Below are 13448 nucleotides of genomic sequence, written 5' to 3'. Positions count from 1 at the left end.
ATGTGATCTTATGTTAGTGCCAAAATGACATAAAGAGATACAAAGATTCAACACACATAAGTCATGCTCTTAGCCTGAAGAGTCGCTTTTATATAGCTTCTACAAACTATTATCTGTTTTATCCTATGTTTAAGCTTTAGTTTATTGGGCTTGTTAATTCCAAACTACTACTGACATCAGTTTACTAATCTTTTCAAAAGAATACATAAAGGCCAGGCTGCACTCTTTATCCAGGGTTTCTTTCAAACTTCTATTAGTGCCATTTCTTTCAGTTTATCTTTATTAAGCTGCCCTCTACTGGTGGCACTCTGATATACATTGTAACACATTTTACAATGAAGCAGAAGAACTCAATATGAGTTCTGTAAAATCAACACAGCTTAGTCCAAACAAACTGAATTTAGGACTACTAGAGATTATTTGTAAAGTTCAAATTAAATTACTTGTACCGCGGAGTAGCAGCAATACCATCTCACCACAGTATTACAGAACATCTGTTTTACTCCTAAATTACATATAATTCTGATTGTCCTTAAATGAAAGGTAAGTTGTGAAATGTTGCAATTACTTCCTTGCAGCTTTAAATATTTAGAAAGTTTCGAGAACTGGAAAAAGATTTTGAAGAAAAAGTCTTGGAGAATAAAAAACAAAACAAAACGTAAATAAGCAGCCATTTAAATTTATAAGATAGAACTTATATCAAAAACAGTAAAAATCAATATGATTTCCAGTTTGCCATTTTAAGAAATAAACTCAGATACTGCTTTCTCTCTACACCGTCTATTTAGTCAGTGTAAGATACAACAAAAGACCAAGTTCTTGTATTTTTAATGACAGCTTGGAGGACAGCAACAGCAATAGCACTTAGGCTTATATACCGCTTAACAGTGTTTTACAGCCCTCTTTAAGCGGTTTACAGAGTCAGCGTATTTCCCCCAACACCCTGGGTCCTCATTTTACCAACCTCGGAAGGATGGAAGTCAACCTTGAGCCAGTGAGAATTGAACTGCTGGAAGTCAGCAGAATTAGACTGCAATACTGCATTCTAACCACTGCGCCACCATAGCTCTTTATCAAGAGCTATGATATTATGTCTGTTCTAGATATGAATGGCTTAAAGCATTACTAAAAACTATGACTTCAATGGAAAGTCGGTTTCTTTTCAAGAAAGTAGTATTGTTTCTCCACTAAAGTACAAGTAAAGCTTCAGAAAGCTCATTTCTGGCATGAGATGTTCACAGTATCAACTGCTCCTAAAGTACCCCTTGTCGAGTAGTGTTGCAACTTATCTTTGCCTAGTCAAAAACATCTCAGAAGAAACTGCTGAGTCACGGACTTCTCCAGTAAGAATATCTGCAAATTTCGCTACATCCTACAGATTACTAGTTTAGTCAGGCTTAATGTATTGGTCAAAATTGCCATGCTAACAAATAAATTCATGAGATGTTTTATATTATTACTTGGGAGTCTAAGTCTTTATTAGAGACAAACAACTAAAGTAGGGGGAAAAAATCCACCAAAAACAATCTTCTTGAAAAAAGATGGCTATCAAATTAGCAGTGATCAGAAATTTCATTATAGGCAGAACAAACCATTTATTAGAATCAGATAATCTTCTGGAAAAACTGTTCCATATTTTTCCCTTAAAGAAACTCAGTCAGCTTCAGACAACTTGCCATTAGCTCAAAAGAGCAACACATCTTGGTTTATCCTTTCTTGTACCATATTTTTTAAGTCCAAGACTTCTAACAAACAGTTTATCAATCAGAGTTTCCATCTGGATTGAAACATAATTAACGAGTAGTCTGAGTAAGAGGTTCTGTCAGATTCTGTGAATGGCTTCTTTACCCTTTGATTACTGCAATGGGCCTCAGTTTAATCGCTTTCTTGCTGATGCCAGCTGCATGGCAGGTGTTAACCACATCTGTCACATTCTTATAAGATTCAGGTGCCTATGAAAAAAGGAGATAAAAAAAGTAAATGATATGCTTTGAGGTGTTAAGAGAAAACAATTTATCCCAAATCAGAAAGGAAAAAGGGAGCCCTTTCCAGGCAGAAATTAGGGCATTTAATTTGGTAGATTCTGATCAACTGTATTTTTTTCTTCTGATAAGAGATGCTAATACTTTGCTGTGAAAAGAAATCCACCCAAGAAATAAAATTGTCCAGAGAAAGATTAAAAGAACTCTCACTTCTTCCATGACTAGTTTTGGAGAAGCAACACGGATCGCAATCCCCATATCTGCCAACTTGTCCAACACATCCTGGAAATCCAAGTTACGTCGCGATTTGGCACGGGACAATGCACGGCCCTGTAGGATAATATATTTTTTTAAGTACCAGTCTTCAATTGAAGCAAACATGATCATTGTGAATGAAGAAAGCAGTTACATGTGGCCTTGGCCATATATTAGAATAAAGAGAACAGACTTAAGATTCTTGAATTTCTTAAAGTTTTCTAATACACACATACATATATAAGGACAGTTGCTTAGATGTGCTCCACCTTGGACCTTGACTGGCCAGGTTCAACCAAGGTGCCTAGGACTCAGGTCTTGTGGTGTATTATGAGTTTGAGTCAGTAAATCTTGAGGAAGTGGACAGGTTCTCAATGCGGTTACTTTCAGCCACCTGATTGCTGGATCCTAATTAAAACAGCCAGGAATTTGATTTGTAATTGAGACACTCATGTTCTAGTCACTTCATGGATCAACTACTGCAATGTACTCTACATGGGGTTTACTTTGAAGACCACTTGGAACTTAACTGGTCAAGAATACAGGAGTCAGGGCAGTGATGGGCATTCTCTTGATATGCCCATTTAATACTTTGTAAATCTGTATTTGTTTCCAGTACTCTTCTGGGTGCAATTGAAGATATGACCTATAAAATGCTATTATTTTTAGTGTTGTGGTGGTGCAGTGGTTAGAATGCAGTATTGCAGGCTAACTCTGCTCACTGCCAGGAGTTTGATTTTGGCCAGCTCAAGGTTGACTCAGCTTTCCATCCTTCTGAGGTCAGTGAAATGAGAACCCAGATTGTTGGGGGCAATATGCTGACTCTATAAACTGCTTAGAGCACTGTAAAGCACTATGAAGTGCTATATAAGTCTAATTGCTATTGCTATAGAGCCTGGTTATTTGAAGTACCAACTATTTTCTATAGTATCGGACTGGCTTGCTTGATCTAACAGGATTAGCATGCTCAGGGTTCATTTACTAATTATGTCATCTATTAGCATCCAGAAAGCATGCCTTCCCTGCCTTCTGGCATGAGATCTCCTCTGCTATTTGTGTGGGTGCCACCTGGATAGTATTCTGGAAAATCTACAAATCTGGCTGTTCTTCCAGGCCTTTGATTAAGCTGGCAGGGGTCCCTACCAAATATTATGCAGAGTGTGGATATAGTTAGGCGGTTCTTCCTTCCCTCCCATTTGCTTTAATTGTACATTATCCAGAGTCAGCTTAGATTTGGGATTGAATAAATTAAATACATACACCATCTAAATCATCCTGGGCATTCTATACTACATTGCCTGCATTTCTAAATTACTATAATCTCTCTGCATCCTCATTTGATCCCACAGCAGTCATAGATTTGTGACCCCATTCCTCTTGCCAAAATAACTGCAGTTTTATTTTGGTTAGCATATTATCCAAATGTACAGAAGTATGAAGCAAAAAGCCCATGATTTGGAATAAAGCAAGTGGTTTCCTACTCACTGCTCCGTGGCAGGTGGTTCCAAAGGTTTCAGTCATGCCTTGTTCAGTACCAGTAAGGACGTAACTGCAAGTTCCCATTGTTCCACCGATCAACACTGGCTGGCCAGTCAGCTGGAGACACAAATACAATCAGTATTAGAGTTATGCTGGAATGGGTGCAAATTATTATCAATCAGTAAAAATAAATGTTGATGAAATACAGCTGGTATATATTTTTATCAGAATCAGCTAGCTTACACTTTCTACTCTAAACTAATTTACAAAAGAGGATATATTTGTGAATATATTTGTAATATATTTGTGAAATCAGATTAGGCTATGCAGTCAATTAAGTGAAAAACTCCACCAAGGATTCAAAGGAAAATGACAGCTCATGAATGCTAACAAAAGAGAAATCTCAGAAGTTCCTACTTGGAAATCGACAGCTATAAGAGGGTGGTGAGGAGGGAATGCTCTGGTTGATCCTTTCCTATGCACCAACAGGGTCCGTTCTTTTCCATCTACCACGTGTTGTTCTACTTTTGCAATGTTGTGAGACACATCGTAGATTACATGCATGTCCAGATCATCAGGGGTGGTGTTGAAGACTTTAGCAAATGCCTAGAAAACAATACAGGTACACAAGGTAATTCTAATAATATGTTTTGAGGGATTGGCATATATGGGAAGGGGGACTAGAGCTGAAATTGTTTACTGAAACTGGAATTTTAGTTACAATTATCTGCAATTCTTTCTCTAACAATCGGTTTATCTCAAGCTTCCAGCATTCTAAGAACAGATTTTAACAGCAAATCTTGTGTAACTGTACTTGACATTCTCTAAACTGACTAATGGGGAACGTGAAAAGACAATTATATTGGTAAAAAGTACTTCAGACTTTGGCTGGAATGGAGTATATAGTTCAGCGGATGCATTAAAAAACCTTTTTCTGAATGTTTCCTTGCTGCTCAAGATTGCAAAATCCTTCAATTTGAAAAACAGGCCAAGCCTGTTTTTTTTCAAAGCAGAAAATGGCCATTATTTACGGCAAAGCTATTCATATGCACTGTGAGCAACTATTTGGAGCACTGCTCCACCCATGCACAAAATAGGCATGATCTAAAATCTTAATGAACTAAAGTGAATTGGCTTTCAACCCTAAAGATCTAGACAGTATGACCCAAATTTAGGGCAAGTCAATTTTGGAGAAAAAGGCTATAATTAATTAAAAGCTCAGCTGACGCTTAATGTTTAGAAACGGAAGCCAAATGTATTCATACCATGGGGAGAGCCAATCTGGGAGCCAATGTGTTGGAAACTGAATCTCAAATTTATCTCTTAAATAAATTTAATACTTCTGAAATTGTTAGTCTGGTGTCTTGAAGCAGAATGCAACTGAGTTTGTTTGCACTGATATACAAGTAGCACTGACTGGGACTAGGAACATGGTTGCTAAGCAATGAATCAACAACGGTGACTTATGATTTTACTTCTACCTTCTGAATTCTGCTTGGCACAAGCCAATTAAGAAGCACACAAATGGTAATGACTGCAGGATGCTGCAACAGTTATAAATGTGCACCAGTTGCAAAGCACCAAATGCTGCGATGGTCGTAAATGCAAGAATTGATTGCAAAGCTATTTTTGGCACCATCACAACTTTGAATGGTCACTAAACAAGGCAGTCAGTAAGTAAGGACTACCTGTATTTCTTTCAAGATAGATATATCACAGACCAATTTCACGAATCCATGCTTTCCAGTTATTCTGGGACTGAAGTCCATGTCATCCACCATCAAAACACATCTGGAGAACATCAGGTTGGGAAGAATATCTTAGCTGGAGCTCAATTTCCTTATCCTAACCAGTTATACCTGATGAGGTAAAAATACTGAGCTACTGCTGTCCCCTCTTACCTGTCTAGTAAGAAAAGTCATGGAGGAACGATTGACCCACGCGTAGTTTCCAGCTGCTGCCATCCCTTTCAAATAATCTTGGCCCTCCTGAGAAGCTATCCTAGCACATGCCAATTGGCGGTCATTCACTATGATCTTGTCCCGTTTCATTGCTTTTTCCATAGCTACTAAGGCATCTGTAAAAATAGGACCAAATAAATTCAGAAATAGTAATCTGGATCAGTAGGTCTAGAACTTAAAATATAATTTTAGATTCCATACATATAAATTAATTACATAAAGATAGTGTATTTTTCCCACATACAGATTGTGCTGTAGAAACTAGCTCTATTACGCTGGATAGTCACATTTAATTCCCAGAACAAAAAAGGGCATTAGCCACCTACCTGTAGCTACTTGGTGGCCTAGGCCTCTGCTCCCACTGTGGATCATCACACATATTTGTCCCTTATGGTCTATACCCATCTTTCGGGCAGCATATTCATTATAAATGTCATCCACAACCTGTATCTCAGCATAGTGGTTTCCTGCTCCCAAAGTCCCCAGCTGTTAAACAGAATAGGAGAACTTAGTTTTTCCCAACATGAAAAATGAAAGATTTGTGATTTTTATTAGAAACTCTGGAAAATTAATTCAATGTTACATCCATTCATTTTATTAATGGACATTAAGGTGATTACTTTCACATTCCAGATGTTAAGGGAAAAAATTCATTTTCTGAACTGTTAAACTTCCTTTAGAATGTATGTTTCCTAAAGAGTATTAGACTAAAATCAAAACATTAGATCAGATGTAAATTTTTTAAAAAAACAGTTAATACTGACTCACCAAATCAAACAAAAATAAAAGGCAATATTTAAGGCTAATCAATCAAAAGGTGAAATTTCATTACAACAAAGTGAAGTCCTCCTTAATCAATGCAAGAGCCAGGGTGGTGCTATAGTTACAGATGCTGGACTAGGGCTGCAGAGAGCCAGGTCTAACTCCACCTTCAGCCATGGACACTTACTGAGTGAGTCACAGAGCATGATATGTGAAAACCAAAGATTGATGAGTAACCTTTTGAACCATGACATCAGCTAAGCAAATCTCTGGATATGTTCTGGTGTGCTTTAATACTATTAAAATCAACTTGATTAAATTAAAATTAAATTAAAATCAGCATTAAATGATCACCCAAAATTATATCTACAGTCTGATTACCTGAGGTAAACCCCTTTTCTTAGCTCTTGCCGACACTTTATTTGGATCTGCCTGCAACATCCTCCCATATTCTTCGCAATGCTCTTTATCCTCAGCCCAGGCATAGCCCTCTCGTAAGGACCAGTCTACCCCCATCTCTAAAGCTTCCTCCAGATCCCTGGGGATGAAAGACACTCCAATTAGGAGACCACAGACAAATACAGAATGAAAGTTACCACAGACCCACTCCTACATCTTAGTTCACAATTATCACATTACTCAGAGTATAAATACTTTCCAGGTTCCACTGCTCACGTGTTGTCATCTAGTGAGTAGTAGAAAGCATCCCTTTTCCATAGAAAGCCCTGCACTGTGGAACAACCTTTTCCTTGGGATCTGGCAGGTCCCTCCAACTTTTAGCTTTCCCGAAACCTGAAAAGAGCTACACATTTTCTCCCCGATTCTGGGAAAGGATAAAGTTAGAGCCTGAGGATTGCATAGTTTGATGCACTGATATGGTGGATTAGATGATTAATGTTCTGTTTTTTTGTTTTTGCTTTATCATTGTGACCCACCCAAAATTGTGTTCTGAAAGGTGGGTGGCTATGTAAATCTTTTAAATCAAACATTCATTAGCGAAGTTTGAAATTAGAACATAGACCTCTATGTAAAATACTCTTTCAAATAAGTGAGGTTCATTTTCCTTTTCTTCTATAAAGAAAATAGTGACTAAATCCAGAATTATCGTTATCACAATGCAAAAAAACAAACAAAAAAAAACCCAGCCTAGATAAATTGGAAAGTTTCCTTTCTCCTCACCTTACAGGGGCAAAAGGGCTGCAATGCAGCAAATATGCAAAGATTTAGCAAGCATAGGACAGGCTCTAGAGAAGATAATGAACTTCGAGGAAAAACAACAGGGATGTGTCAATTTAAACATGATGGCATGTTTTGGTGCATTAGACTGGGTTGTTCTAATTGGTCCCAGTCCCCACATATAATTTTTTAAAAAGTTCCCTGATGTCTTCCTATGTCAGGCCTGCCCCAACTCAGATCTTCAGGTAAAAAAGACCCTCGATTCCATTTGGTTGAAGTGATAGGTTCTCATGCTAAAGTTAAGTGGTTGCAGTGAAAGTAAGGCCAGATCTGAATATTCCCGCGCAAAGGTTACACTTTTTCCCTTTGCATGGCCCTCCCCCCTTTGACCATCAGTGTCGAATACCATGCTTGGTTGTTTGGCACCATTCAATGCAGTTTTGCATTCTGTTCCCAAACCAGGTGTCCTTGAAGGCTGGTTTTCTTTGGCTTGGCACCTCTGATTTCTGCCAAAGTTCTCTCCTCCTTCCACCATTGTTTTCTTCACATTCCAATGACCTTCCCTCCCTCCCTCCTTGCATTTTATGGTAGGATGCCAGCAAAACATAGAAAGTGAAGATAACAGATCTGGATGCCCTCCAGTTGCATAAATATAATTCCCGGTTAAAATGGAATTATGGAAATAAAATTCCTCTAGATATATGATGATTAACCTTAGCAAAGCTTTCCAGCAGTTATGTAGTAATAACTGGAAAACATTCTGGCATTTTTATGTTTGTTACTGTACTTCTGACACCTTTCCCTTCAAAAATGAAGCAATAATACTGACATTCGAGAAAATTTTAAAAAATTGCTCTTACTTGGCATTCATGGGGATGACGCCCTTGGATCCCACCCCTACAGGAATATGGTCAAACATGGATTGTGCAAGCTGCTCCTTCACTGGCTGGACATCACACTCATCAAGGTTGGTCCTCAGTAATCGAACACCACAGTTAATGTCAAACCCTACACCTCCTGTGTGAGTAACCAGAACATACCTTTTAAAACTTAGCTCAACAAGTCATTTTGTGCAATTGCTAATATGAACTCAAAATACTCAATTATTAAGTTTTCTGAACTCAGGAAACTCAGAAGTCATCATTGCAATCAACTGCATTTTCATTGCAGCTATAATTAATTACATTCAGTAAACTTTATATAGTTTGGTATATAATATTTGTTTATCATAATAAAGAGCCATGATGGTGCGGTGGTTAGAATGCAGTATTGCAGGCTCATTCTGCCTAATGCCAACAGTTGGGTTGTCACTGGTTTAAGGTTGACTCAGCCTTCCATCCTTCCGAGTTCGGTAAAATGAGGACCCAGATTGTTGGGGACAATATGCTGACTTCTATAAACCGCTTAGATTGTAAAGCACTATGAAGCGGTATATAAGACTAAGAGCTATATTTGTATTACATGGAAAGAACATAACTATTCTGCATTAATTTCAGGGTAAACATACTGAAATGTTACACTTCATCATAGGTCATCCACATATTTATCTTCCATAATCACACTTCATAAAAGTTATTTCAGCTTAACATTGAATGTTGCAATACAAGCACTTGTTATTTTAAGATAAATCTAATAAACAGACACTGTCCTCAAAAAAAAATCAATGACAGCATTTTGCTTTGGCCAGCATATGTATACTGGAAAAATTACCACCTGTTTCTTCAGGTCAGCTCAGAATAAAAATATGGCATCTGTACCAGGTAAATTGTTTGGATAATTAAGTCTTTTTGGCCTTCAAACTAAAACTGCCTAACAGTTGAAAATGTAACATACTACAGAACATATCATCAGTCACCTGTTACTTATATTGAGTGGTTAACAATATCTCTGTATAGCTGTCTTTTGAATTGGAGCCTGACACATTTATCACATATTTGGAGATACCTAAAAGTTCTCTTTCCACACAGACACCAACTATAGCTGTCCATACCTGGTGAAACTACTGCTTCTGGATCACTCATATCAAAGGCTGCCATATTGCCAATAGCAAAGCCATACCCTGAATGAACATCAGGAAGTCCAATAGATCGCTGAAATACAATTTAGGTTAAAAAAGAAAAAAAAAAGGGTGGGGGCGGAAGAAAGGCAATCAATAACAGCTTAAATATGAATGATATTCCTATGCTATGAAGTGGAGCTAGGCCAGTCACATTGCTATTGTACAGCATCCAAAAGCAGAGGTTTCAATATTTATATCAAGTTTGTCATTATATTCAAAATGACAAATTGCAAATAAATATCTCATTTCATTTAAAAAATTAATGGCAAATGTAAGCTCTCTATTTTCATCATACCCTTGAATATCTGAATTTACACATCAAGAAACTGTTAGGATAGGGAAGTCTGACAGTATTCTTATTGTGGAGTCCTTAGTAATTCTGAACTTGGTTGTTTGCTTGCAGATGTTTCATTATCCAAATAGGTTAACATCATCCGTCCTTGCACTGATGATGGTACCTACTTGGATAATTAAATATCTGCAAGTAAACAAAGTTCAGAAGCACTAAAGGCTTCACAGTTCAACCCTGAACTTCATATATTCTTTCCTATTGGAAATCATTCTTATTTCCATTTGAAGCAATAGTTCTATTATTCTTGTAACACTTTATTACATAGAAGAATCCATAGTAAAGTCTTCCTATGATGGTTTTATTCTGGATTTAAAATAACAAGGACTCACATGAACAATACCAGGTAATGCAGCTACATTTCCAATTTGTTTCATGGCTGGAAGAAAGCCACCAGCACCTAAAAAAAAAAAAAAAAGGTAGGAACTAATTTCCTGTTTCATATGAAAATGTAATTCAGAGTTAACATTTTAAGGACAAAGAACAGTGCTACTCTCTTAACATTTCCTCAGAACTACGAATTATGAATTTAAGGCTTATTCCTAGATAAACATATAGAGGACCATAACTACAATCACAGGCTTATTTCACATGCTAGGCCTATAGAAAATGAAAATATTATGAAACATGAGTTAGACTGTATCAATTCAAAATTGGAATTTAAAGGGTACGTGTCTTTACATTTAAGCAAGTAGAACTAAAGAACAAATGGTTATTTTCTCATGCCCAACCAACGATCCTTCATTGGCTTCAAGGCCTTTTAAAAAATGCGTTTATCCAGACTATTGAGGATCAAAATAAGGCTTACTATCAGTCTTCTAAATGCTTTTAATTAACCATATTTATGATAACTAAACATAGAAGAAGCTCTACTGGATTTCTAGGTATATTTGTTGAATATGTGACAGTTTTAAAGCAGACAAATATTGGAGGCATAAGGAAACAAGGAGATTCAAACAGACAATTGAAAACTCAAACTTACCTCCACCTCGGCATGCATTTCTTAGTTCTTCAAACATCAACTTCTCCAAAGGATCATTCACATAAAACACACCCTCCACCTAGAGACAAAAAGAAGAAAATTAGAAAATGGACCACCAATATTTAAACTAATATTGCCAAGAACTGTATCATGCAAACTACAATGCTTCCATAATTGTGGTTTTAAATGTTAATTTTTAAACGTTTTAAAAATATGTTCCAGTAAAAGATTTAGATGCTGAAAATAGTTTATTAGAGCAGGGGTCCCCCATCCTCTGGGTCGTGGACCGGTAGTGGGCCATGTTCTGTTGGGAACTGGACCGCACAAGCAGCGGGTGAGCAAGGAAAGCTTCATCTGTGCATGCATGGGATCTAGGTTTCACCTGAAACCATTCTCCCTCCCCTCCCCCCCCCTTCCTGGTCTGTGGAAAAACTGTCTTCCACAAAACCTGTCCCTAGTGCCAGAGAGGTTGGATAGCTGGCTTTGAGATAGCTTCCTAATGAGAGGTCGTTGGTGCTCTCTGAGCTAGTTTTCTTGCAGACGTTTCATTACCCAAACTAGGTAACATCATCAGGGCTAGTAAGGAGTGCTGTTTGCTGTCAGTTTATATTCTGGCGACTTGCTTTGTCTGTGTGGGTGAGGGTATTCTTTGGTTGGGCTGTTTATGATGGCTCTTTGGCAGTTTCTTGATTGGGGTATTATTTACTTGATTCTTTTCTTTTATGTACACTGAGAGCATATGCACCAAGGCAAATTCCTTGTGTGTCCTATCACACTTGGCCAATAAAAAATTCAATCCTCTCCTCTCCTCTCCTCTCCTCTCCTCTCCTCTCCTCTCCTCTCCTCTCCACTCCACTCCACTCCACTCCACTCCACTCTATTTTCCTAATTCCTTCCTAATTCCCTATTCCTATTCCATTCTATTCTATTCTTGGTCTGAAGCTTCCGAAATAACCAGAAATGTCAATATTTTGAATCAAGTAAATAAACCACTTTTAAGAGAAACTATCAATAGCAATATCAGTTACTCTGATTAGCTACATTTACAGATCAAATTTCTCCCCAGCAGGAAACGGGCAATTCTAGATGCATTATTTATAATGATCAATCGCCCTTTCATCCTTTTGAACCCATATCGTTTGACAATTATAACAAAATAATAAAATGCAATCGTATGCGCTGCAAGGAGGTTAAAATCATATATAAACTCTATTTAACTCGGTTGAAAACATAGCAGAACCAAGCAAGTGAACCCTCGTCCTTTCCATCTTCATCTTCTGCACTGGCAGAATGATCGCCCAAAGGGATGAAGGGCACTCGGGGCAGCTTTTAGCTATTCATTATATTATATGTGATTAGTGCAGCATTAATTGACTATCATATTGAAAAATTAGTGTTACTGATTAGTTATTGACATTAATTTGTTTACTGATTAATTACTTGCTAGATATTGATTTATTATTGATATTGACTAATTAATCTTGTCAAACATTGACTGTTCATTGATCAGGCCAGGCCAAAACTCCCCCCCCCCAAAAAATATATATTTAGCTCCAGAACGAAGTTTAAGCGATGAAAACGCCTCTGAGCAACTCACGTTCATGTTGGGCACAAATCCTTTCTTGATGCGCCAGCAGTTCTTATCCAGTTTATCCAAATATTGCAATTCATCGTTGTAGTTTCGGCTCATGGCGAAAAGTAAGCAAACGCTCCGAAATCACTATAATAGAAGAACGGCTTCTTTTTCCTCCCCTCAGGTGCTTTCTGGCAAAGCCCGGCCACGTTCACGTTACGCCAGTACGGAGGCCGAGATGGCTCCGCCCCAATTCTCTGCCGGGCCGAGAAGAAATCGTACGGCGGCCGAAAAGGCTCAATTTAGGACAGGGGTGGGCAATTGTGGCTCTTTTACAACTTGGCTGTCTCAGGAATTCTGGGAGTTGAAGTCCACAGGTTGTAAAAGAACCACAATTGCCCACCCGATTTAGGATAACTGGAGCAACGCTGCAAAAACTGGGGCGACCTCTGGGCGGAAATAAAGGGATGCCTGAAGCTGCTGCGTCTTTGCTTCCGTGTTTTGCTTCTGTAGTTTTGAAACAGGAGTCAAATAGCTCCTTTTGTTTGTCTATGTCTGTCTGTCTGTCTGTTTCTCTCTGCCGTTAGAAACAGCTAAAAGTTGGTGTTTTTGCGTGCTATTTTATATCAGATGAAACAAATGCGGACACGCTCAGGAGAGTGAAATGGGAAAAATGTGGGAATACGCTTTTGAATAAGGAGAAACAGCCAAACCACGACTCTAGGCGTACTTTTCACTTAGAGGTGGCTATCTATAGATACATTAGTTGCTGGAGAATGACATTTAACTCTAAGATTTCATGGGATATGTGAACATGAAAAAAGAATAGAAAAGGTTTACAGGTTTACAGACCCCTCGCATCCTGGACAT

General features: G+C 38.0%; 1 protein-coding gene across 1 annotated transcript; it reads right to left on the bottom strand.

Annotated features, from left to right (window-relative positions):
* Window positions 1–817: 817 nt before the first annotated feature.
* On the bottom strand, window positions 818–12820 carry RTCB (RNA 2',3'-cyclic phosphate and 5'-OH ligase). Its single transcript, XM_070947458.1, has 12 exons — window positions 12603–12820; window positions 11006–11084; window positions 10356–10423; window positions 9606–9705; window positions 8476–8632; window positions 6821–6977; window positions 6004–6163; window positions 5618–5793; window positions 4134–4322; window positions 3723–3833; window positions 2193–2312; window positions 818–1952 (listed from the first exon to the last, which is right to left on the bottom strand). The coding sequence occupies exons 1-12, from the start codon at window positions 12693–12695 to the stop codon at window positions 1845–1847; spliced, it is 1518 nt and encodes a 505-aa protein (XP_070803559.1). The 5' UTR covers window positions 12696–12820; the 3' UTR covers window positions 818–1844.
* Between the last annotated feature and the right edge of the window lie 628 nt (window positions 12821–13448).

Source organism: Pituophis catenifer, unplaced genomic scaffold (assembly GCF_029215685.1).
Source record: "Pituophis catenifer annectens isolate HBS135680 unplaced genomic scaffold, rPitCat1.0.hap2 SCAF_7, whole genome shotgun sequence".
In the NCBI taxonomy this organism is placed as follows: Eukaryota; Metazoa; Chordata; class Lepidosauria; order Squamata; family Colubridae; genus Pituophis; species Pituophis catenifer.
Note: the sequence above shows the minus strand (reverse complement) of the source record. Positions and strands in the feature narration are given on the sequence as shown.

Coding starts and splice junctions, on each gene's coding strand:
- RTCB (XM_070947458.1), bottom strand. CDS start 12,695: ATGAGCCGAAACTACAACGATGAATTGCAATATTTGGATAAACTGGAT. Junction 10,424..11,005: donor AAATGCATGCCGAGGTGGAG/GTAAGTTTGAGT, acceptor TTTTTTTTTTAG/GTGCTGGTGGCTTTCTTCCA. Junction 3,834..4,133: donor TTATAGCTGTCGATTTCCAA/GTAGGAACTTCT, acceptor TTGTGTCTCCAG/CTGACTGGCCAGCCAGTGTT.